At 32.3% G+C, this 24,081-nt stretch overlaps 2 protein-coding genes across 2 annotated transcripts; both read left to right on the top strand.

The window, feature by feature from the left end:
- Positions 1-1,269: 1,269 nt before the first annotated feature.
- Positions 1,270-13,382, top strand: LOC113752518 (kirola-like). Its single transcript, XM_027296630.1, has 7 exons — positions 1,270-1,354; positions 3,811-3,959; positions 4,848-4,934; positions 5,274-5,297; positions 6,467-6,547; positions 12,701-12,899; positions 13,117-13,382. Exons 1-7 carry the CDS (start codon positions 1,270-1,272, stop codon positions 13,380-13,382), a joined length of 891 nt encoding a protein of 296 aa, XP_027152431.1.
- A 3,049-nt stretch (positions 13,383-16,431) lies between these two features.
- Positions 16,432-17,554, top strand: LOC113753751 (kirola-like). Its single transcript, XM_027297988.1, has 2 exons — positions 16,432-16,675; positions 17,048-17,554. The coding sequence occupies exons 1-2, from the start codon at positions 16,489-16,491 to the stop codon at positions 17,311-17,313; spliced, it is 453 nt and encodes a 150-aa protein (XP_027153789.1). The 5' UTR covers positions 16,432-16,488; the 3' UTR covers positions 17,314-17,554.
- Positions 17,555-24,081: the final 6,527 nt, after the last annotated feature.

Here is a 24,081-nt window from a genome sequence, read left to right as displayed (position 1 = left end):
TACAGCAATAAAATTCCAATTCTCTGAAAAGCAAAAGAAAAAGATAAAGAATGTAATCGAATCAGATGGATCAACTGATTAGTAAGATCTTTATCCCTGTATATGCCAATTGGTCCTAGGTTTTCAATAAATATTGCATATATATGATGACAATTATTAGCAACCACCACTTTGAAGTTGTTACTCTGTATTATGGCATTAGTTCTCACTTTTTAAATTGAACATTCAATTTAGTCACTTTATGCCACCTAGAAGTTTTTTTTTTTTTTTGGCTTGTAAGTGGGAGGTCTTTAACCCTAAACCTCTTACTTACAATCTCTCTTAACTTATCATCTAATTCAACCCTCTCTCCAATGCCACAATGTAGTTGTCAACGTAACTATCTCAATTTGTACCAATTAGGTTCCCTTTTTAAACCGTGTAATTGGTTTTATTCATTGGCAGATAATTACCTATATCAATTATCAAATACAGATAATGTATGAGATGATCATACTTGTCAATTGTCCAAAATTAGCAAACAATTAGATTGGTGCAGCTAAAAAGAAAATATTCAAATCCTTTTCTCTTGTCTTAGAAGTAGCCTTATTGATACATGAATGCAATGCCCTTCACTACTGTTTTGCAGTATTTTCAACATGATGATGGCTGAAGAGCTGCTTTCATCAAGATTTTGGCGTTTGCGACTTTTGCTGAGCGTATCCATCGTGTTGTTGAGTATCGAACAAAGAAAGAAAAATGAATAAACAAAAAAACATGACTTTCTGATGTGCTTCACCATTCATGAAGCGGACAAATGTACAATTTCTTGATTTGAAGGGCCAAAATAAATTTTTTTCATTTCCATTCTTGTAACAATACGCGTGAGTACCTATAAAAAAAGGAAAAAAAAAAAAACAATTTGTCAACATACTCTGATTTCCCTTTCCAATCATCCCAAAAACATTATAAAGTTTGGAAAAAAAATCTTTTTTTTTGTCTACTTACCACGTGAATAAATGCTATGACATTTTTTACCTCTCTAATAAAACTATCAAGTTTGTTACTGCAAATAGAACATACTTTGTCATAAAAAAGTTTTGCATTCACTCAATTAACCATCTATGCTAAACAGTTTTGCACAAAATGTTGACTTAATCTACGTAATAATCTAAAAGCTACTGTGAAATGAAAATTTGATTCTATAAATCATGGTGCAGCCAGTTTAGTTGGTAGAACATTTACTAGGAAAAGGTGCATAGCGATTTTTCAGCATTACTACAACCAATTATGGCTAGTCCAATTCTAGCTGGAAAGTTAGAAGCTGAGATAAAGATTAAGTCTGATCCTGATGAGTTCTTCCACAGCTTTGGTGGTAAAGCGCACAAACTTCCAAATCTTTGCTCCGACAAAGTTCATGGTGTTAAAGTTCATCAAGGTGACTGGAAAACTAAGGGCTCTGTCAAGCTCTGGACTTATGCAATAGGTAGCAAAAACCAACTCTCTACTTTGTAAGATTGATAGTTACTAATTTGAGTTGCATGAATTATTTTTTTTTTAAAAGTTAGTGTAGAACAGTTTGATATTATGGTGATTTTCCTGGGAATTTCAAGATGATATGCATCATAACTTAATGTTTTTCTGCCACCAATTTGGTAGAATATCCCTATAATAATGGCATAATTTGATAAATATTTTACTGCCCAGATGGAAAAGTTGAGACTCTGAAAGAAAGGCTTACGGTGGATGAAGAGAACAAGACTGTCACTGCAGAAGCAGTTGGAGGACATATTTTGGAACAATTAAAGAGCTACAAGGCTACCTTACAAGTTATTCCAAAAAGTCAGTCCAACTATGCCAAATGGACAATTGAGTATGAGAATATCAATGAGAATGAGCCTGCTCCAACTAAGTACCTCCACTGGCTGATTCATGCTGGAAAAGACGTGGATGCTTCACTTGTCAAGGCATGAACATGCATAGTTATTTCGCTAGTTGAATAATAATAAGAGATAGAATGGTGTGAGTATGAAATAAAAGCTTGTTAAGGTTATGTATGTCATGTTATAAGCTTGGTGAGAGAGCTTTATTAAATTTGTTGTGGCTGTGATTGTGTGTTTGATATACTAATTACAATGAATATTTATAAATAAAATGATGGCTTGATGCCTAAAATGTTTTTGTGCTGTAATATTTGTGTATAATTTTCTTTCTTTCTTTCTTCAATGTGCCTTGGCTTTCGAGTAAGATTAGCTGAACTAAACAGAATCAGCAAACACAAAAAAAAAAAAAAAAAAAAAAAAAAGATTAAGATCCTGAAAATGGATTGACTAGCTAGGAATATTGACTTATAAATCAGTACGTCTCCAAATATATATGTTACTCAAGTCTGCTTTGAAACATTGATCAAATACCAAATGCACAAATATGTTACATATATCAAATGCGTTACTTCAAGTTTCGACAAATTAACAATCAAATTCAGCTAAGATTATGAGTTTGTACAGCATGTGACTACAAGGAAATCTCATTTACTTAAAATTAATAGTTTGTTTTGAAAGTGACTTTCGAAAAATCAAATTCAAATAAAATTAAGAGCTTATACCGAATGTCACTTTGAGTTAAAATTAGGATTTTATACTAAATATGATTTACGAGAAATTGAATTCAGTTAAATTTGAAATTTTGTATTAATTGCATGTTAAAAAATTCAAATTCAATATAAGACAAAAGTTTGTATTGAATGTCAATTTCAAAATATCACATTCAGTTATAATTAAGTGTTTGTACAAAATGTGATTTTTTTTTTTTTTTTGCATTTGAAATATCAGATTCAATGATAATAATGCATTCATGTAGGACATTTGTTTGATGGTATTCACTCATATTAATAGAGTATAGTTACAATTTCTTTGGCCGTGGCATTCAATTGGAGGGTGGGCTGATAAAATTAAATTAGGGAGACCAATTTTTATGAACATTTGATTTCAAGCTCAATAATATAACTATGCCATGTAGTATATGAACCAAAAAAAATGTCAGATTAATAGTGCATAGAGTGTGGGTGACCGCATTATACTACGAGCTGGCTTTCCAGAAATAATTGGTAGTGCATTAAAAGATGTCGTTTTTATTCTTTTCAGTTTATTCAAATCCGCACAAAATAAATTTACAAATAGCTCTACGTAACTCAAACTGCGTAATAGCTCAATGCCGATAAAAGATCTATTAATAGCGCTACGTAAAATAATGTTTCAATTTTGTGCTAACATTTGCTCAGCCAACACGATTTTGAATCTCTGACAATGTTCATTACGCTAACTAGCAAGATGTACAGATACATTAGAGGTCGGCTACATCTTGCAGCTAAAATTGTGTGTGATTGTACATCTTCTTGAATATGTCCCTTGTCTTCCTGATAATACCAATCATCATCAATGGTTTATCTTTAAATTAAGGTTTTAGATATTATAGTTTCCATGTTTTGAAAAGTCTTCAATCCTGGACCTCCTAAAATCGAGAGGGATGCATCACCAACCTTGATAAAGTTAAAATTCTTTTTGCGTGCAAATTTCGAAATTGTGACCTTTTAAAAGTGCCCAACTTGTATTTCTGCACAATCACGTTTCTTTCTTTGGTTTTTTTTTTAATGGTATCCCTGACAATTGACTCTATATATCCCTGTAGTCTTTTCAATGATAGTATTTGCTTTGATCTGCCTTTCTTGGTTAATTAACAGAACTAAGAAGAGATGAGTTTAACTGGTAAGCTGGTTTCTCAAACCGAGATAAAGTTGAATGGAGATGTGTTTCATGAGATCTTAATTTAGAGACAAACCACATCATATATCCGATATGAGCCCTTCACTTGTTCAAGGTGTTGAATTGCATGATGGTGATTGGGGAAGTGTAGGAGCCATGCAAGTGTGGAAGTATACCCACGGTAAAAATTTGGATTTAATTTCGTCATTATTTCCATTGGTATTTTCTTCCAAAATTTACTGTATTTTATCTTTTTTTTAGTATCAGAAGTGAGGAAATGACTAGGCATGTTGTTATCTCCTTTAAAAGATATGGTCAATTTTTGGCGGAGCTAGGACCTATAGCCAGTGGGGGTAATATTATACACCTAAGATAATGTCATTATTATGTAAAGAGAAATTTAATTAAAGATAATATTTTTATTGTGACTTTTTTGTGTTGTGAAATTATTCAATTTATTTCTTATTCAAGTCCTTAACAATTTTGTGTTTTAATAGCTTTAAAACATCTGTATTATAGGAAGTATGTCTTAAAAATTGGTTGTTTAAGGAAGATAATGTGAGGAGAATGAAAAATTTCTCATAATATAGCGAGACAATGTAGAGGAAAACGTGTACCTTTCACAATTGAGGAGGCGCTATTATGATAAAAATATAAATATTTTTGATAGTTTCAAAACTATTTTTTAAATTTTGTAGAGTTGAGGGGGAAAATTATCCACCCTCAGCATAGTGTGGCTTCGCGACTGCAGCTAAGGCAAGGATTAGTACAGTTAGAAAAATGTAGTTATTCTACCCATCCAAGAGACAAATTATGTTGTCAAATGCTAGTTTTTATCCCAATATTTATGGATTTGAACCTGACAGCGGTGAAAACTCTAAGAGCTCTTCTTCATTAATCTCTGAGCTGACTCTAGTGGTTATATTACTTGTAATCATATGTTAAAAAAACACACACAAACACGCAAACACGCAACCCGGGGTCTTGCTCTCTATGCTAATTGATTTATATGTGACTCTATACTCTTTCGATTCATTTACCGAATTGTTGTTTGTTTTTTCAGATGGAAAACAGGGATATGCAAAGGAGAGATAATTGTGGAGGTAGATGAGGAAAAGTAGTTGGCATAGTTTTAAGGTAATTGAAGGAGATGTGATGGAGTTATATAGTAAGACCTTCATCGCAACTGTTCATGTTGATACCTATGGTTATATAAGAAGTTAGTGACTTGGACTTTCGAGTACGAGAAATTAATTGAGAACATCCCAGATCCAAATACACTGATGGACAATTGCATAAATTTGACCAAATATATTGAGATTTACCATCTCAAATAAAGGGATCATCTAGTCATCATATCTGGCGTGAAATTAACAATGATTGGAAGGTCAATCTACAAAACCTATGCTGTGATGAGCCGAATCATACGACGATTGTATTATGTGTGTGGAGAACTGAAATGAATTTGATGCTTGCACGTATGAGTTTTTTAGTCTCTACTGGTTCTTCCTTCTATTACTTGTCTGGTTTCAGGTGGTGGTGCGACCTGGAGCTCGGGTTTGAATGGCTCTTTTAGTTGATAAACTCAAATTGCCCAAGAACCTATCAAACATATGTGAATTTTTTAACCATGATTGTTCATTCTGTATAAACATCGAGCTTCAAAGTCCAGATTTCCATTTATCGATAATTGTTTTAATGAGTAAAATCCTATAAAACTTTATTTCTCTCTCAAATTAGAGCTGAAAGATTAAATTTTTCTTTTTTTTTTTCTTTTTTGCAAATGATAACTGAAATGTATTGCCATTGCAAAAAGTAGTTACATAATTGGAGCAACAGGTCCTATGTCATCTTTGGCTAATCCGACCAATCAAAGGGCGGGAGGACGCCTTCCACAAAGTTTCACTAAGCACGTTGAAGCTAAATTTTGCCAACTTGTGAATTACACAATTACCTTCCCTTTTAATAAAGGGAAAGTTAATATTTACAGAAACGCTTCCTAAGGGCGTGTTTAATAAAACTAAAATTTGAAAACTAAAATCTAAACTCTGAAATCTAAATTTATTAAATTACTGAACTGCTAAATACTAAATTTGATATATTTAAGTGTACATTACATTAAATGATAACCCAATAGCTTATTACTTATTTTTCAGAGTAAGTTTTGTCCAGAAAAATTAGTGTCACTTAATTAATTCAAAAGCTCTATTTTTTGTTATTAAATGCATTTGAATATATTAAAATCTGAATTTATTACTTTTAAGTGCTGATTTGAGTTGTCAAATAGGGCCTAAGTTTTCTAATATCGTCAAGTATTATTCCAAGCATTGCACCATCCACAATTACCTACTTAGTATTCAAATCAAATTTGGCTCTGTAAAAATTCATTTGAATTTAAGTAACCAACTAATCAAGCCCAATATGAATCATATTTTTTGCTCAGAAAAGTTTCGACTTCAATTGGAATCTAACTCAATTAGTATAAAACTTAAAATTTACATGTAAAAATTCAAGATACTCAATCTCAGTATGATAAAAGCTTATTTGAGTTCGGTATGGCAAATAGACTAATCAATCAAATTTGAACATTAACATGTTGAGTTTAAGTAGACTCATGTAAACCCCTATTTCAAACCTAAAATGATATGTTCTTTCGAATTTCTTTTGTTAACAGCCATACCTCTATGGTCTTAAGATGCTTCATTTGTACTTTACTGCTTTTTCAGTATCCACGCAAGGAAGTTAAAAAATTTAAAACAATCCCAGGTAAAGCCCATGAGAGTGAAGGATTTGGACTTTTTGGGAAGGTACATAATTTCAGGTACATACTGTAACGGCCAATCGAAAAACCAAAAGCCCATAGTGATGTTTTTTTTTTTGGGTACTAATCCATTAGCTGAAGAGAAACTCCGTAAGCGAAACCTTTTTTTTTTTTTTTTTTCAACTCTCAATTCCTCCATTACAATCGTGCATCTAAGTCAGACAACGTTAAAACAACATAAAATAAGTTAAAGGTGAAATCGATTCAATATTAAAAGATTGTAACCAAACATATTAGTAACTCATTTTGAATTTAACTTTATTTCATGTCTACGTTGGGAATGGTTTTTCTTATCTCGTGAAGAAAAAATAGAATTAGACCAAGATAATGAGAAGCAGAAGCACATCATAAATTAGGTTGTGGTGCATAATGCACTGGCGTAATGGAAACTTCGCCATATAGAACAATTAGTTCTTCCTCACAAAGCTCGTTACAAAAAGAAGTCAGGTTTTCGTGAAAAATATTTTCCTCTTATGTTTCATTTTTTGTAAGAATAAAGTTTAAATAATTTCGACTCCAATCATCATCAAAGATTAGGATATACTCTTGAAGCTATAGATCACTTACACTTACACTTACAGAGGCACTTAGATATTACTCACCAATTTGGCCCTTACATCAGACGTAGGGTCCAAATACCTTACGTACTATTATATGTTGTTCACGACTAGCTAACTGACCCTGCATTAACATACAATTCAAATGCACCATAGTAAAAAACAAAAATCCGACAGCTAAAAGTAGAAAACTTCAAATTCTTGTACTACATATTTCACGAGTAGTCTTGACTCCTAGATTGGAGTTTTTCTTTTACTGTATACTGTGTAGAAAATTTTTATCATGTTACGAAAATGACGGAAAAATTTACTATCAATCGACGGGCCTAGTAATCAATTGATAGGACTGTACTATCAATTCTTGAAATGTTGCTATCTATTGATGTTTCGGTAGCTGTAGCAATTACCAGTCATATCTAATCTTGCCTACGAGGACCAAATCTATACTTTTGTTTTTGTTTGATTTATCCTACCTGAATTAATAGTTCCAACCTTCTTTTTGTTTTTTGGGATAGTTCCTACAACGAATTGTATGCTTCAACAACAATGGGTTCGAAAGTCAGTCCAAAGTTACTGTTTAGAGATTTGACGAAGGCATTATTTGAAATAATTGTTATAGTACATTTTATGATATAATCATGACACAATTCGACAGTTCAACTAGGGATGTAATCGAGTGCCATACTCGACCTCGACTCGACATACAAGAAAGGTGCTCGAGCTCGAGCGAGTAGTATTATTGGAGCTCGAGCTCGACTCGCATGGGTTCGAGTCAATTCGAGCCTTATCGTGCTACAAAATTTCATTTTCTTGATAATTTTTTAGTGAAAAGACATTATTGCTCTTTTAAAATTTTTATTCGACTTGAAACATTTCGTAAATTCAATAACTCTTTTGGATATAAGAGTAATTTTATAATAATAATATATTAAAGAATTAAAATTAAAAAGCTCAATAAGGCTCGACTAGCTCTCGAGCGTTGCTTCTGAATACTCGAACTCGACTCGTTTGCTTTATAGAGGCGCTCGAATTAGACTCGAACTCGGTCAACCCGAGTTCAAGTCAAATTTTTGACCGAGCTGCTCGCGAGTCGATTCGATTACACCCCTAGGTTCAACTAGACAACTTGGTGAACTAGCTACCTAATCGGGCTAGGTAAGTAGTTAGATCAATTAAGAGAGGAGCACATTAACTAGTCAATGGTTTATCAATTCAATTCGTAAAATCTCAAAAAATTGGCGGTTCAACAACTTGTTAAATGATTATATTATTTTTAATAATCCAAATACATTATTTTATTATATAATACAACCATCGAGTCAATCAGTGAATCCTGGGTTGAACCAATATCCCATTGAACTAGTTACTGAATTGGGTTGATATTTGGGCTGAATTTAATAACAATGTATGTAAAGTTTGTGAGATAAAGAAAAAATTCGAAAGATAAAAATAAAATGAAAAAATGTGCTTCTGATACAAGTATAAATTTTTTTTCAAGTAATAGCATATCCAAACATGAGTGAGTTGTTTTTTCTATTATGACTAGTGACAATAAAGGAAACCACCAATTGTGCCAAAAAAATACGCACCACAGGCTGTAACTAACCTCACAATTGCAAATTGTTTGATATCATAATAACATGGAGATAGATACATAGATAGCTAGAAAATACGTTCATTTAGCATTTATTTTTGTGGGTTCGTCTATTTAGTGCCTTAAGTGCAACAGATAAGAAGTTGGTGTGGCATTATTCTTTGTCCAAAAGGATAAAAACTTTTATTGTGAAAGTGTTACAATTCAAGAGATGAATGATAATTTCAAAGTTTAGTAGTAGACCAACTTCTCCTTTTTTTTTTTGTGCTTATCTAAATCTTATTATTTTACCGTCTTCAAGCACGAAGTAATAATATAGAGTCAATTTCTCTGCCGTCGCATCCAATGAAAGGATATGATGAATATTTATTTGATGTCAAGCTCAATAAAAATGCCATGATACGTGTGATAAGAGTTGTTGTCAAGAAAATATATATAAAAAAGGAAGCCCAAAGCCAGTAAAAGAGGGGAAAAAATGACATTGTGAATATATCAAATAAAATTGCGGGCCATGGATTTTTTTTTTTTTTTTTTTTGTCTATAGGATTGTAAGTTATTTGAGATATATTGACTGTAGCACTTTTTGTGATGTGATGTATGTGAGATGAAAAGGTAATTGGGAAGGTAAAAAGGTGTATTGGAAATTGTAATGATGATGTAAGCAAATATATTTGGGGAAATAAAGGCCAATCCAAACAAACCAGAATTCGATTGTGATGGCTTGGAAAACTTTGTTTCCTCTAATTCAATAAATTAGTTATATGTTGATTTATTTGATCGATTCATAGCATTCTTTATCAGTTGCCTTTTGATTCAAAGGTCAGTCCACTGTTTGGAGTACTTACTCATAAGAATGTGGTTTAATAAGTTTGCAGAGTAAATTGAAGAGATAGATATTGAGAATCAGGGCCTGACCGATATTATTACACTATGAGGTCTCATTTCGATTTAGTCTAGCATTTTTTTTTGAATAATTGAATTGGAATTCATATATTCATTCTTAAGATCCTTGCCCTGCTGTGCCCATTAGCAGAAGTATTGATATATCATGAAATTTTTCCTTGTCTTGCCCCTCTCTTACCTAGTTTTATTTTTTCCTTGGACAAGCGGCACAAATACATAAGTCATTTTCTATCAGGTGTCATGCATTAGGAAAAGAGTTTTGTTCCTTGAAAGTCATTTTTTTAAATTTATTTATGTGTCTTGATTTTGGTCTCCTACACAAAATTTTTTTTTTTTCCTTTTGGTTTCTCGCATTTTTTCAACTTGTGCAGGCATGTATCGACAAATTGTAATTGGGATATATATATATATATATATATATTCATCACAGATTTTCAGCCAACCCATTGCCATCTATACTAGCCACAAATGTATGCCTGGCAACTACCGTTTAATTGTTTGGGTACATTAATTAATTTGAAGGACCGGCATATAATCGGTCTCATTGCCATGTTACTTTAGTTAGGTGGGGTTGTCCTAGTTTTCGTAGGGGTATACACGGATGGTAACTTTGTCTGATCGGTCTCATAGGCTGGAGGTAAGGTGTGGTCTCTCGTTATGTATTTTTTATCTTTCATAATAAAAGTTGGACTGGCATTCCACCCCGTGCACGGGGTTTGCCACAAAAAAAAAAAAAATACTGACATATAAAGCTGGTGGATCGTGTCATCAATTAAATAAGAGCCCATGTATTGTACATCTTGGTGATCATGACTAGTCAATGGCAATAAGGCTGTACTCTCTTATCTTGAAGATCATCTTTCCAAAGAGTGGCCAAATCATCGAGGCACCTTAATGTTTATCGCTACAAACTTATACAAATTATTTGTGGTTTGTGTATGTAAATTCTATAAGTAATTGGAAAGCAGAAAATTCAATTGACAGTAAATTGAGTGGATAATTATATCCTAATGCACAATAACTTCTACGAGAATATTATTATACTCATAAACAGTTTAAGACTAATTAATAACTCGTAATCCATCATATTCGAGGGGCGATTATGTTGTGGCCCAGAAAGATCTGAGGATGGTGGACACATTGTTACTTTATTTGTTTAACTATGAGTTTACTGATAATACATACGTATTAATGTACACACGTATTAATGGAATTCTGCATTTACAAGTTATGTAATTGTCAATCATGCATCTCTGAATATTTTGCACCCTTTGCTGAATATTACAAGGTTTAATATTCATTTTTGGCAAATCTTCTAACTTGTCTTTCTTCCTGTTGTCTCTAGATAAAGACTCATGACTGTTATAGATAAACAATAAGGTGTTGGGGAGAGTAAAGAAGTAATGCATCTCTGATTCACAAGCTCAACTCTATCATGGGAAGAATGAGCTCCAAACAAATTACTTCCACGGAATGATATTTTATATTTAAAATTTTTTTTTATCTAAGGAGGGGTGAGAATTAAGACGTGAGGGAGAGATGAGAGATCTTAATTCAAGATTTCTAATTTCTAGAGTTTCAATCTTAATCGTTAGACAAAAAGCCTTCTTGGCTTCTAAGTATTTTACGTATTTAACTTTTACTTAATTTATTGGACAAAATACACTTTACCCCCTTGTGATTTAGTAAATTTTCACATAACCTCTTTATAGTTTCAAAAGTTATATATAACTCCCTTATAGTTTGGATTAAAGTATCAATGTAACGAAAATGATCATTTGTAACGGAACCCATAAAACTAAAATGGTTGAAGTGACTAAAATATGTAAACATAATATGCATGGCACTCTAACCTTGTATGGTTTTATGTTTTACCATATGACTCCCTTATAATTTTCAAAATATATACATAATCCCCTCATAGTTAATAAATAATTTTTAACCTTACATAGGAATACTTTTGACATTTTAGTTGGCTCCATTGTGGTATGCAAATTCCGTCATCTTGATATTTTAATCCAAATTATGAGGGAGTTATGTATAGCTTTTGAAACCATATGGAGGTTATATAAAAAATCGATAAACCATAAGGGGGTAAAGTGTATTTTGCCCTAACTTATTTTTTTTGTAAGTGCTTTATTTGTTTCGATCACTTGTATTTTATTGTTCATAATTTCTTGAAGCCTGTATTATACATTAAAAAGTCCCTATGCTAGATTAACAATTTAAGTATGACCAAAGAATTATAGTAAGATTGCAGATCTATTTCTTCGAAACAAAAGTTACCTTGTTTGATCATAAAAATCGTTTACAAATTGAATGAGCGTCACCAAAGTTGAAAATAATTCATGAAAGTATACAAATGGCAATTTTAGTACCCATAGGCCATACCATATACACATTACCTAAATGAAGTACTTATGAAAGATATATTTGCTACAATTAAACATATGAACAGTATATCCTGTCCAAATTTAATAGGCTAGGATTTACTGCTCGCCTATGCAAAGCCTCTATACTTTATGGAAAATTCTTGAATGATCCACGATTTATGAGCTTATTTACAAACCATGTTGCCATGTAAGTAGTCACAATTGGTGATATGGATCTTTGATGGCTGCACTGCTAATCTAAGTATTTTCCATGCTCCATAGGCAGCTCTAAGACTTCCGAACTGGGGATGGCAAAAGGGCTTTTGCTCTCTTTTTTTTTCCCTCTTTAGAACTTTTTGTTCTCCCAAGCAAGAAGAAGCATCCTTTGTATGTTTTACTTGGATTAAAGGGAAAAATAAACATCACCAACAGTACGGATTGCAAAACTTCTTGTATGGAATCAAATAACGCCCAGACTAATTCTATAACAATATCCTTATAAATTTTATATTCTAAAATAGTCAGAATATTTAATAAATGATAGTACATTGCACTACTGCATGATCTATGAAGTAAGATAGTGCGAAAGCGATATGCAAACAAAAGAAAAGAAAACAGCATTTTTCTCATTGATATAAATTCATGTTCAATTATTCATGCCTAAACCATTTTTAACCCCTTGCTTTCATCAGTCTTCGTTTCTTGGTTAATAGATCTCTGAAGAAATGAGTCTAACTGGTAAACAGGTTTTCCAAATCGAAATTAAGTCCAGTGGAGATGTGTTTCATGAGCTCTTCAAAAACAAACCACATGAAATGTCCTCCATAAGCCCTGATATCGTTCATGGTTGTGAGCTGCATCATGGTGATTGGGGAACAGTAGGATCTATCATCTTCTGGACATATACTCACGGTAAGTTTCTGATTCTTTCCATCGTTTTACTTATTACAATTTTAATACTTTTTTTTTTTGCTCTATAAGTTGCTTATGTATTCTTAAATACTCAACAAGTCTACGTTGCTTAAAGTTGCGCTGGCGAGACTTTGGCCGTTTAAAATTATGCCTTTCGGCTTCGAAATCCAATACATAACGTATCGGTTAATTAATTCCACTATTCACGTCTTTTCAGATGGACAAAAGAAGGTGGCGAAGGAGATAATTGAGTCTATAGATAAGGAAAAGAAGTCAGTCACATTTAAGGTGATTAAAGGAGACCTGTTGAAGTTGTACAAGAGCTTCACCTTTATTGTTCAGGTTGAAAATCATGGCCAAAACAACTTGGTTACATGGACCCTCCAGTACGAGAAATTGAATCAGAGCGTCCCTGATCCAACAACTATAGTAGACCTTGCCACCAAACTCACAAAGGATATTGAGACTCACCATCTCAAATGAAGGGCCTTTGATTTCCGAATCATGATCATATGAAGCATAAATTTGATTACAAGTTGCTATATTTGTAAGCGTATGTTGTGAAGGATGTGAACTTGATGAAAAAGGTTGTGGTATATGTCCAATGTGGAAGACTTAAGTAATTGTGTGTTTGTTTGTTGTACTGTTTTGATATGTTAGTAATTCTGTAACCAATCTATCAGCTGTTATAAGAATCTTTGTGCAACATAAATAAAACGAGGGCTTTATAATTTATGCCTAAGTGTTGTTATGGTATTTTTACATGCATAAAACCGATTTCATTACTTACATAAAGTCCTCATCCTGGAGGTTTTAGCTATATATTGACATTTAACTCTTAATTTCCAACACCATGCTTTCTTCTTATTCATGGACAAAATTCACGAAAATGCAGGGATAGTAAAAGATGGAGTGCCTAGTGCTGTTGGCACGACTCGTGAAAATAATGGAGAATGCCGATCATGTGTTAAGATTGCACTGTACTATAAACATTAATGTGATTATTTTGTTATTCAGACAGTTACGGTTACATTGGTTCCAAATTATACACATGGAGTTAATTAAGTAAAATTACTTAATATACAAAATTAACGTACTTTGGAACTTATCTGGGTAAGACTAGTAGCTCAAATGTCAAATCATCTATTGTAGAAAAAAAATTATTAATATTAACCCAATACATCTATGAAAAGTCCAATAAGCCTTCTATTTTGTTATTCCTTTTCTTATTGTTCTTATATTATTATTTGTTTACTTTTTTCATAATGCAAGGTTTGTCTTTCCCTCTATTTTCCTTTGTTTGTTTTTTATATGTATCTTTTCATATCTCTGATTTCATTGCCCTAGATCTAAGTTGAATAAAAATAAGAAATGGAATAATACAGGGAGATTTTCACTTGTGTGCTTCAGTAGCATTCTAAATAGAAAAAAGAAAACTAAGGATTTATTTAACCTGTCTAATTTTGTTGCCTCTCTCTCAAATATAAATTTACTTGCTTTCGTGGGGAAGAGGGAAAAAAAAAAGAAAAAGAGAACAAAAAGCATTTTTTTTAGCGCTGATGATATTTTACTCCAACTAGAATAAAGTACAACTTTTGAGGATAATTTATATCCCAAAAACAAAACAAAAAAAATAAAAGTGCAATTGCAATGCATGCCAAGAAAATAAGAGTACTTTAGTTGTAGTGCTCGTAATATTGGTTGATCGATTGGTAAATCATGCACCACCAAATGATAACCAATTTTGTTAAACTCGGACCCGATAGCGACTCAGCTAAACTATTTGGTCAGGGGTCAACTGGTTAGATCAATTGAACCGTTCTCAAAGATCTGCTGATATCAGCATGATGTTATAATTATTATATATTTTTATAAGTTTCAAAAATATTGAAATTAAGTTCTTGGTTATATTTGGCCAATCATGAAAAATGTTCCAAAAATATTACACATGCAATCAAATATACACCTAATAATTATATATAAAAATGTAAATTCATGGTTAAAATATGCCCATTCTCCAAAACTACTTGAAAAATTAAATTAAAACAAATTAATACAAGTTGGAATCACGATGCTAAATTAATGAGATCATAGGAATGAAAATATCTTGATTTAAAAATTATTTAAGAAAGCGAGTGATTTTGATATTTACACTAAATGGGTAACTTTTTTTATTCCTATTAATAAATGAAAATATTACAATTTAAGTAACTCAAATTATGTTTAGGGAAAAGAAAAAAGAAAAGTTTAAGAACTGGATCAACCAGTCGAATTGGGTCATTGGTTTAGTTGATTTTTTGCGATTTCAATAGGTTTTTTATCAAATCAGTTTTATACTACAAACCAATTTGAAAAAAAGACCAATTCACAGTCGGACCAATCGAACCGACAGATCCGGTCCGGATCTAACAACATTGATGATACCAAAAAAAAAAAAATGTATTTCCACTTTATGGGTCCCAACGGGATCCTAATCAATGCCCAAGTATTACCATTATTTGTTGAGTATTTTTGGAGTTAACTCATTAATGGGGTTAACTCCAAAAATACCCCCATTGAATGGTAACTCATTAATTCGCGAGTAGGCTCGAGCTCGATTATATGTATTTTTTATTTTAATAGTAAAATTACATATAAATATCCCTAATATTTTATTATTTATTAAAATTTATTATTTTATTCATTTTTTAAAAATAAAATTATTTTTTATCTTTTAAGTTCGAGCTCGAGTTCGAACTCGAGTTTGAGTTTCGTAAAATTATGTTGAGCCTTGGCTCGATTAGGCCGAAACTTGATTCGGTTCGACTCGTTTGCACTCCTAATGATGTCTATGCAATATGTTATGAGAAGTAGATAAATGTAATGCACGAAAAACATTTTGTCAGTTACATTTTTCATTATTGAAATTTTTGCAACAAAACATTTACCGTAAATACCCTAGTTGAGGCTTTTTGGTCTTTACATAAGGCGCACAACCCAATCCATTAAAAAATTAGGGGATTTTTGGTAATTGGGTTTCAACACGAGTTTCAAATTCAATTATACCCATATATGATGTTTGTTTGAGGCTAATGGGAATGATAGGCCTCTTCTTTGGGTTTTGTGATTAATCGCCTTCACTAGGAAATCATCTTAATTACCCATCTTATTCTCCTTAAATATAAAAATTGGAAAACAAAATGCCATTTTAATTATTTATCTTTTTCTCTTTAAATGTAAAAATAAGAAAAAAAAGCCATCGTTTCTACTGGTTCCAACAAATGGATAAAAAAAAAGAAATAATATAAATTATAAATTATAAAATCCATTTTATAAATATACTATGGGTTTTCATCAAAATCTATTATCATTGATCACCCTATGATACAGATAATGACAGTAACTGTGAAATTCAAACCAAATGGCTCCTTAAGCCAATTCAAGCTTTAACTCAAACGAGACAAACACAGCTGGCCCTTAGTACACTATGACGTTTTGGCGTTTAAGTAATGCAGACAACTCAACTATAAAAGGCCCTTCAGTCTTTAGCTTTCCCTCACCCCTCTTCCTTCAGTAGTCATATTTTCTTGGCTTAAAAAAGCTAGAAGAAATGAGTCTTACTGGTAAGCTCGTTAACCAAATCGAGATAAAATCCGATGGAGATGTGTTTCATGAAATTTTTAGGCACAGACCACACCATGTATCTGCCATGAGCCCTACTCATATTCAAGGTTGTGATCTGCATGATGGTAATTGGGGAACCGTCGGATCTGTCATCTTCTGGAATTATACTCACGGTATCTGAATTTCCTCCTGATTTTCCTTCTTTTCGTTGTCCCTTTCAAATATTTCCATCTTTTCTTGTTTATGATTCTGCATGCATGTATAATGCTTAGATCTATTTGAGCAAAGTTTTCAACTCACAAATGATCTTGGTGCCTGGTTCAAGTCCTTCTTCCCTCTTGTAATTTCTTAAATTTCATCCTCACCTGCTAAAAAAATTGAAAGATAAAATTGAAAGGTTCAAGTAAAGGTCAAATGTTAACAATCTTTGGTTGCGAGGCCACTAGGAAAATTTATTTTTCTTGGCCTTAATAATTACTGAATTTTGTTTTTTTTTTATCTTTAGAGTTTCACACTCTTCTCATTCAATTCTTCAATTTTTTTAGATGGAAAAAAGAAAGTGGCCAAAGAGGTTATCCAGGCCATAGATGAGGCAAAGAGGTCAATCACATTCAAGGTGATTGAAGGAGATGTGCTGGAGTTATACAAGACCTTCATCATAACAGTTCATGTTGATGCCCATGGCAAAAGCAACTTGGTTACATGGACCTTCGAGTATGAGAAAAAGAATCCCAATATCCCAGATCCAAATACTCTGATGGACTTTTGCCTTCATGTCACTAAGGATATTGAGACTCACCATCTCAAATGAAGGGGTGCTAAATTGTCATCATAGATAGATGGCACGAACATGTGTGTTCGGAAGTTCCAAGATCTCTCTCCAATTAGTGTATTGAATAAATGTAAGCTCGATGAAGGTTGTACCTGAAATATATTGTGTGCATGCTCCTATGAGTTATGATAATATCATGTGTTAATGGTGTGGTCCAATAATCGATGTAATAATTATCAGTTGTTTAATGAATTTCTATGTATTGAAAACTTTGTGTCTCGATTCCTCTCTCAGAGGCCAGTTTAATACTGCAATCTTTTTTTGGTTGAACTTTTTTCCCTAGTGTAAAGATTTGGACTAGAACAACATTGAAGTGACCAGAAAGTCCAACTCGGGAGTTGGCACATATTGGTTTGAGTTCCTCGATCTAATCAAGACGAAGCTGAATCAAATTACTTTGAACATCTTTATTGGGAGTGCACCAAAATCATTGAATCATAAATGTTTTATGGGAAGCTAAAGTTTGCACTAAGGTCCTGTTAACTGATACTGATACAACACGACACATGGCAAATGATTTCTATATTGAAGTTATGATGAGGCTATGTAGATGAATAAACATGGTTCCTTTTTTTTTTTTTTTTTTTTACCTTAAACAGGGAAATTTTCATAGAAATTCTAGGAAACTAAATATTTTTTATACTTCCATTTTACCCTCAAGATCAACTTATTTTAATTACTAGTTCGCTTAGTTTCTGTCAAATATTTGGCATTAGAAGATATCATTATCCTTCATTCAGAACATGTAGATAGCTACAAGATAGTCATTCACAATTTGTCCTTTTATCCTGTACCAAAAAAGAAAAGAAAAGGCAATTAATACGATGAATAGCACATCATGTCTATTATCGCACTAACTAATTTTATGGTATTATTTTAGGCATACTCGTGAAATTGACCCACAAATGGTAGTTTTATTGCTGCGTTTGAGGAGTTATATTTACTAGAAAGCCATGTAAAAGGATCACACAATGTCTCGGCTGTTAATTTCGTTGTAATTCTGCAGAGTGACAAAGAGACCAATATTTCTTCACGAGCTTGCCAAATAGTGAACCTTCCCTTTTTCATCAACTCCGTTGGTTCATCAAACTCCACAAGTTTCCCTATTATATTGTCAAGAAATTTTTAGCATAATGATTGTGCTCAAGAGACTAGTCCAGCATAAAGCACATGATAGAGAAATAGCAAGTGCTTTTCTAATCTAATTTATGTTATAAGCACCATGATTAAAATTTGGGATTAATTTTTATACACAATTAGTGTAAATTTTTTTTTTTTTTTTACACAAGCAGGTTTAGATGAATGCCACATCATCACTATTCAAATTTTAAATTCACTTTTTGTCTATGTTTCACATATCTATACCTATTAATGTAAAAAAAAACTTTACACTGACGGTGTATAAAACACTAATTCTTAAAATTATACAATAACATAGTAAAAGTGCAATGATGTGACTGAGCTGCGGAATCTCTTTATCTCTGTGGTTTTAGATGGTACATTCTGCAGTATTTTCCTTTTTTATTGTTAGCTCAGTTTGTATGATTATCTATAGTGGATAAATTAAATTAAATTTCTATTAGAATTGTAGAAGAAAAGCAAAATTTGTCTCCTAGCAAGAACATGATTTAAAAGTTTAACCAGTTGATGTTGCCAGTCTGAGAATATTAAATGCTTTGGTTACAACTAGCACAACTTTAGTGATGTGTTACATTACTAATTTGTCAATTTGATTTATCACTAAGAACCCTAGGGATTAAGACGCGACTAAATTGATTTGACAAAAAAAAAAAGAAAAGGAAACTGTCGGTCTAATTGGATCCATATCCTCATAGACTAATCCAAATGCACGTCACGGATGAATTTGTATATGCAAGTAATTTTTAAACAAAAATTTGCAATAGCATCGTGATATGATATATACACATAAAAAAAATCAAGATATGATATATACACACAAAAAAAATCAAGTGATACATTATTTGTCTCCTGTCATATCAAATTAATTTGAGTGGATATCTGTAAACTTAAATTAATTAAGCCATGAATCATGTGTAGAGTGGGTGTCAAAACTACCCCTCCAAGCCATGGAAATTAACATAACATGGTATGGACTATTTTCTTTCCATTTATTTGGTAGGGACCTCAATTAGCCTGCAGATTTACGTAAAATCCATTGAAAACCAACCAAAGAATGCATCCTTTTATTTTTTTTTAAAAAAATCTTTTGTAATTAATAATTTTTTTTATAATAAAAAATTTAGATGAGTTTGACTTTGATTGCAACCACGGATCATGAATTACGATTAGGGATGGCAATGGGGGCGGGTGACCGTGGGGGGTTAATAGGGAGGGGGTTGGGGCGGGGGCGGGGGGAATATTTTTCCCCCCGCTTAGAAACGGGGCGGGGGGCGGGGGAGTGTACCCCCGCTCCATCCCCCGTCCCGCCACCTGCTTTAAAAAAATAAATATATATAATTATATATATAATATATAATTTAATTAGTTACAAACTTATGATAATGATATTATTAGTTATATGTCATATATAATGTCTATTAGTATATATAACATAATTGATATTATTAATTATACTAATAATTATATATGTGTACTAATACAAATTATTAATTGGTTATACTAAATCCCTAATTACACTTAATACAATAATATTTTTTTTTTTAAAAAGCACAAGCACAATAATGAATTAGTGATTGTATTTGTGCCAAAAGTGAAAATTTGACTACTTTAGTTATATTTATTTCATCATGTTGGATTGTATTCAAATATTTTTTGTTTGATTGTTTTTATAAGTTTCAATTGTAAAATTATAATGAATAATAATTTGATGATGTGTTAATATTTTAGTACTTGATTATTTGCTAAAACTTAACCATAATAAAATTATATAACAAATTTTTATTAACCCTGCGGGTGGAAGCGGGGACGGGGCGGGGGGAGTTTGTAGGCAGTGGGGCGGGGGATGGGGGAGGGGTCTCCCGCCCCAACCCCGCACCGTTGCCATCCCTAATTACGACATGCCGTGAATAGTGATCAGAGCCAAGCCCGCCTAATCTTTTGGACTTGATGTCATCAAACTATCGACATCGATTCCTGCGAACCGAGAAAATCTCATACCGTGACCCAAGTAGGACTTGGTGGACATATCTGTAGGTTTAGATGAGGACAAGTCTATTAGTAGAAAGATAGGAAAATATTCTTATATTGGAAATTGATATTCGCAATTTTGATTTAACCTCTCAAATTATCAATGTCTATTTCTACTAGCCAAGAAAAATCTGTGTCACCCAAGTAGGACTTGGTGGACATATCTCTAGGTTTAGATAGGGACAAGTTTATTAGCAGAATGATAGGAAAATACTCTGGTATTGGAAATTGATACTCGCACTTGTCATTTAACCTCTTGCACTCCAATTTACTCACTAAAACTATAGTCTCTAAACAGTATTAGAGACTAATTTGAAAGTGCAGATATCACTTCTCCTAATATTTCACGTAACATAAGTTTTTAATGCCTCATCTATGTTCATGTTCCATTTTCTGACGTAGTGCGAGTGGAAAATACTAAACTATAGCCCACGAATGCTTTATCGAAGTTTTTTTCTTTTTTTTTTTGGGTACCACATTTTATCATAACTCTTGTGCCCTTATAAAGTTTACGAATTACAACATCTCAATTAAATGCAGTCCACTACTCTGCCCATCTTTTGGTCTTCTGACAATTAAAATCACTTGTGAGAATATAAGTTATGAATGCCCATCTTTGGCCCCTCGGACTAAATCGAATTCTTTTTTTCTTTCTTTTTTTTCTTCGGTTAAAGGATATGGTTATTGAATCCTAACTTATCTTCATTCCATAAAAGAAAGTTGATGTGCGTAAAACGGGGTGCGGTGAGGCGGTGAGGGGCGTTGGTGGGTGTTTGGTATTTATATACTAAAGAAATAAATATGGTTGAGGTGTTGAGCGGTCACCAACAGCATCATCCAATTTACAATGATTGGACTGCATGAGCTCAACTTGATGTTACATTTATTTTTAATAAATAAAAAACAGCATCATTTCATTAAATCTGCGTTAATGACAGAAATTATATCAATTATACAGATCTAGAAAATCAATAGCATATAACATTGAAATTCTAAAAAAAATTAAAAAATAAAATATTCATGATCTTAAGATCATCCGTGTATGCTTCCAACTATACTACTCGCTTCCTTCTAAATCTGCTAATGAACTGATTTAAATTCATATGTTAAAGTGAGATTTGATAGGGTAGATCTAAGAAATCTTAGATCCTGACAACCAAATCTAAAAAAAAAAAACTTATATCTAATATATGAGGTAGACTAACCACAAAATCTCTTACAAGAAATTTTTAGGAGAGAAGAAACTCTCACTAAAAATATCTAAGAGAGAAGAAACTCCCCCAAAACAACCTCTCCATAGCAGGAAATTTGATGTTACATGTTTGATTTCAAGACATTGAAGTCAATATTGATTTCAAGATATTGATCTTTCACCCACCGGTCCCTCGGATCCACATAAAACTAGATTTTTTCAAGTAACACGAACTCCTATTAATTTTGTCCTGATATAAATTTTTTTTTTTTGTTTTTGGTAAAGAAAAGTTCAGAAAGATGGTATGGTTACCTGGTTCCAAAATCACAGAAAGCACTAAAGTCTTAAGAATGCTAAAACTTGGCGACCAATTAATTTTTGCCCAGGACACTCAGTTAGCTTGCAGATTTATGAAAAAATGCATTGAAAACCAACCAAAGTTGCATCTTTTTAATTGAAAAGAATATCTTCTGGGCTTAATGGTATCAATATTTGATTTCTTCTGGCCAAGAAAATCTCAGACGGTGACCCAACTAGGACCACCCCCAAAAAAAAAAATCTTGACAACCTTTATTGCTAGACAAATCTCCAAACAGGGACACGTCTATTAGCAGAAAAAGTGGGAAATACTCCAATATTTAACATAACATAAATTTTAAATGCCTCATCTATATTTATGTTCCATTTTGTGATGTAGCGCAATTGTATTCTAAAGCAAGTCAATGCTTTATCGAAGTTTGTTAGCACACAAAAAATCGCATGCAGAGCGGAAGCAATTTTGACACATAAAAATATGTGGAAAGAGGAGGAGAACAAATACTCAATAATTTATTTAATTCAAAACCCAACACTAATAAATATCAAGTCGTAGCTTTTCGCTCACAACACTCACAAATCTCAACTATGAGATTTTTTCTCTCAAACCTACTCTTAAAACTCAACTCAACTCTTCAAATAATAACCTACTAAATTGTTAGTATTTATAGACTCCAAAATTTCCTAAAACAAATACAGTTGTAAACCAAAACTTGCTTGGAAACTGATTGAAATTTTCTAATCTAATATGGAAACTAGACAAACAAGACACCAAAAAGAATTAGGAGAATAATGCTAAAATAGCTTGGTTTAATTTCCTACATTGCCTCCCTTAAACCAAGCTCTTAATGTTGTCATATCCAATGCCATCATGAGCTTGAATCTCCATGAAAAACTCCGTCGCTGTATAGATGATGTGGAACTCCAACTTGCAATTGATGTCCAATTTCATCTTCACGGCGATAGTGGATGAAACTTGTACTTCTCAAATAGTTTCTTCATTTGATCACTCTTACCAAAAAATTCAATCATACTCGCCCATACTACATTAGATACTCCATAATTTAATTAATTCATGTCACCAAGACAATCTCCCAAAATCAGAAAATCATAGTTGCTGCTACCAATTTTTATACACAATTAGTGTAAAGTTTTTTTTTCTTTTACACAAGTAGGTTTATTTTAGATGAATGCCACGTCATCACTATTCAAATTTTAAATTCACTTTTTGTCTGTGTATCATATATCTATACCTATTAATGTAAAAAAAAACTTTACGCTAATGGTGTATAAAACAGTAATTCTTAAAATTATACAATAACATAGTAAAAGTGCAATGTTGTGACTGAGCTGCGGAATCTCTTTATCTCTTTGGTTTTAGCTGGTACATTCTGCAGTATTTTCCTTTTTTAATTGTTAGCTCAGTTTGTATGATTATCTGTAGTGGATAAATTAAATTTAATTTCTATTTGAACTGTAGAAGAAAAGCAAAATATGTCTCCTAGCGAAAACTTGAATTAAAAGTTTAACCAGTTGATGTTGCCAGTCTGAGAATATTAAATGCTTTGGTTACAACTAGCACAACTTTAGTGATGTGTTACATTACTAATTTGTCAATTTGATTTATCACTAAGAACCCTAGGGATTAAGACGCGACTAAATTGATTTGACAAAAAAAAAAAGAAAAGGAAACTGTCGGTCTAATTGGATCCATATCCTCATAGACTAATCCAAATGCACGTCACGGATGAATTTGTATATGCAAGTAATTTTTAAACAAAAATTTGCAATAGCATCGTGATATGATATATACACATAAAAAAAATCAAGATATGATATATACACACAAAAAAAATCAAGTGATACATTATTTGTCTCCTGTCATATCAAATTAATTTGAGTGGATATCTGTAAACTTAAATTAATTAAGCCATGAATCATGTGTAGAGTGGGTGTCAAAACTACCCCTCCAAGCCATGGAAATTAACATAACATGGTATGGACTATTTTCTTTCCATTTATTTGGTAGGGACCTCAATTAGCCTGCAGATTTACGTAAAATCCATTGAAAA

Source organism: Coffea eugenioides, chromosome 11 (assembly GCF_003713205.1).
Source record: "Coffea eugenioides isolate CCC68of chromosome 11, Ceug_1.0, whole genome shotgun sequence".
NCBI classification, from domain to species: domain Eukaryota; kingdom Viridiplantae; phylum Streptophyta; class Magnoliopsida; order Gentianales; family Rubiaceae; genus Coffea; species Coffea eugenioides.
This window is presented reverse-complemented; position numbering and strand designations above follow the sequence as displayed.

What these genes read in the sequence shown, in the direction of transcription:
- LOC113752518 (XM_027296630.1), top strand. Translation starts at nt 1,270, where the DNA reads ATGGCTAGTCCAATTCTAGCTGGAAAGTTAGAAGCTGAGATAAAGATT. An exon ending in TTTCGTCATTATTTCCATTG is followed by an intron (nt 3,960 to 4,847) that starts GTATTTTCTTCC and finishes TTGTGGAGGTAG; the next exon opens with ATGAGGAAAAGTAGTTGGCA. An exon ending in CCTTCATCGCAACTGTTCAT is followed by an intron (nt 4,935 to 5,273) that starts GTTGATACCTAT and finishes GTCTGGTTTCAG; the next exon opens with GTGGTGGTGCGACCTGGAGC.
- LOC113753751 (XM_027297988.1), top strand. Translation starts at nt 16,489, where the DNA reads ATGAGTCTTACTGGTAAGCTCGTTAACCAAATCGAGATAAAATCCGAT. An exon ending in CTTCTGGAATTATACTCACG is followed by an intron (nt 16,676 to 17,047) that starts GTATCTGAATTT and finishes CAATTTTTTTAG; the next exon opens with ATGGAAAAAAGAAAGTGGCC.